The sequence below is a fragment of the Phoca vitulina genome, unplaced genomic scaffold (genome assembly GCF_004348235.1).
Source record: "Phoca vitulina isolate PV1807 unplaced genomic scaffold, GSC_HSeal_1.0 scaffold4399, whole genome shotgun sequence".
Classification (NCBI taxonomy): Eukaryota; Metazoa; Chordata; class Mammalia; order Carnivora; family Phocidae; genus Phoca; species Phoca vitulina.
Genome location: NW_022594081.1, coordinates 1 through 1,541, shown reverse-complemented (window position 1 = coordinate 1,541; position 1,541 = coordinate 1). Strand labels below are relative to the sequence as shown.

Genomic DNA, 1,541 nt, shown 5'->3' with positions numbered 1-1,541 from the left:
ATGCACACCAGAGAGCACAATGCAGGTTCTGAGTTTTTCTGAAAATAGCTGGAACTTATGGGAAGTCATTCCACTGCGGACATTCAGGTGAACCACGTTCGAGTCAGGTAGGTGGCTGCCTCAGAGGTTGTCCTCCAGCCTAAACTATACTAAGCAAGGAAGTATCACCTTCTGTGCTATTTTAAATCTTTCCTGCAGTGTGAAGATTGCAATGGTATCTAAAACCATTATGACTGATAAAAGATTTCCCACATTCACGGCATTCATAAGGCCTTTCTCCAGTGTGAACACTCTGGTGCGAACGGAGGGCAGAACTACCAGTAAAAGATTTCCCACATTCATTACACGCATAAGGCCTTTCTCCAGTATGAAGTCTCTGGTGCAAACGGAGGGTAGAACTAACAGTAAATGATTTCCCACATTCATTACACTCATAAGGCCGTTCACCTGAGTGAAGCTTTTTGTGTGTATTGAGTGTATGTTTTCGTGAAAAGGATTTGCTACATTCAGGGCATTCATAAGGCCTCTCTCCACTGTGAACTACCTGGTGAACACGGAGCTGTTTACTAGTGGTAAAAGATTTGCCACATTCGCTGCACTTATAAGGCTTTTGTCCAGTGTGAAATCTCTGGTGATAACGGAGGGCAGAACTAGTGGTAAAAGATTTCCCACATTCACAGCATTCATAAGGCTTTTGTCCAGTGTGAACACTCTGGTGTGAACGGAGGGCAGCACTACTAGTATAAGATTTCCCACATTCACAGCACTCATAAGGCCTTTCTCCAGTGTGAAGTCTCTGGTGATAACGGAAGGCAGAATTACGAGTAAAAGATTTCCCACATTCACTGCACTCATAAGGCCTTTCTCCAGTGTGAACTCTCTGGTGACTACGGAGGTCAGAACTAGTAGTACAAGATTTCCCACATTCAATGCACTGATAAGGCTTTTGTCCAGTATGAATTCGCTGGTGATAACGGAGGGTATATCTAGTAGTAAAAGATTTCCCACATTCATTACACTCATAAGGCCGTTCACCTGAGTGAAGCTTTATGTGTTTACTAAGGGTAACTTTATGGAGAAAGGATTTCCCACATTCAATACACACATAAGGCCTTTCTCCAGTATGAAGTCTCTGGTGGGAACGGAGGGAATAACTACTAGCAAGGGATTTCCCACACTCATCACACTTATAAGGCTTTTCTCCAGTGTGAATGGTCTGATGTAAACGAAGGCAAGAACTACTCATAAAAGATTTGCCACATTCATGGCACTTATAAGGCTTCACTCCGTTGTGAACATTATGGTGATACCGGAGGCCATTACTACTCATAAAAGATTTGCCACATTCGTTACACTCAAACGGCCTTTCTCCACTATGAATTGCCTGGTGATAACGTAGGGAAGAATTACGAACAAAAGATTTCCCACATGCACTGCATTTATAAGGCTTTTGACCAGTGTGAACTATCTGGTGAGAACGGAGGGCAGAACTACTGGTAAAAGATTTCGCACAATCACTGCACTCATACCGTCTTTTCCCT

At 43.2% G+C, this 1,541-nt stretch overlaps 1 protein-coding gene across 1 annotated transcript; it reads right to left on the bottom strand.

Moving 5' to 3' along the window:
- Window positions 1-6: 6 nt before the first annotated feature.
- LOC116629833 (zinc finger protein 658B-like) lies at window positions 7-1,537 on the bottom strand (the record flags this gene model as incomplete). Its single annotated transcript, XM_032400035.1, has 1 exon — window positions 7-1,537. A coding segment is annotated over one exon (1,356 nt), but the record flags the coding sequence as incomplete, so codon positions are not given.
- Between the last annotated feature and the right edge of the window lie 4 nt (window positions 1,538-1,541).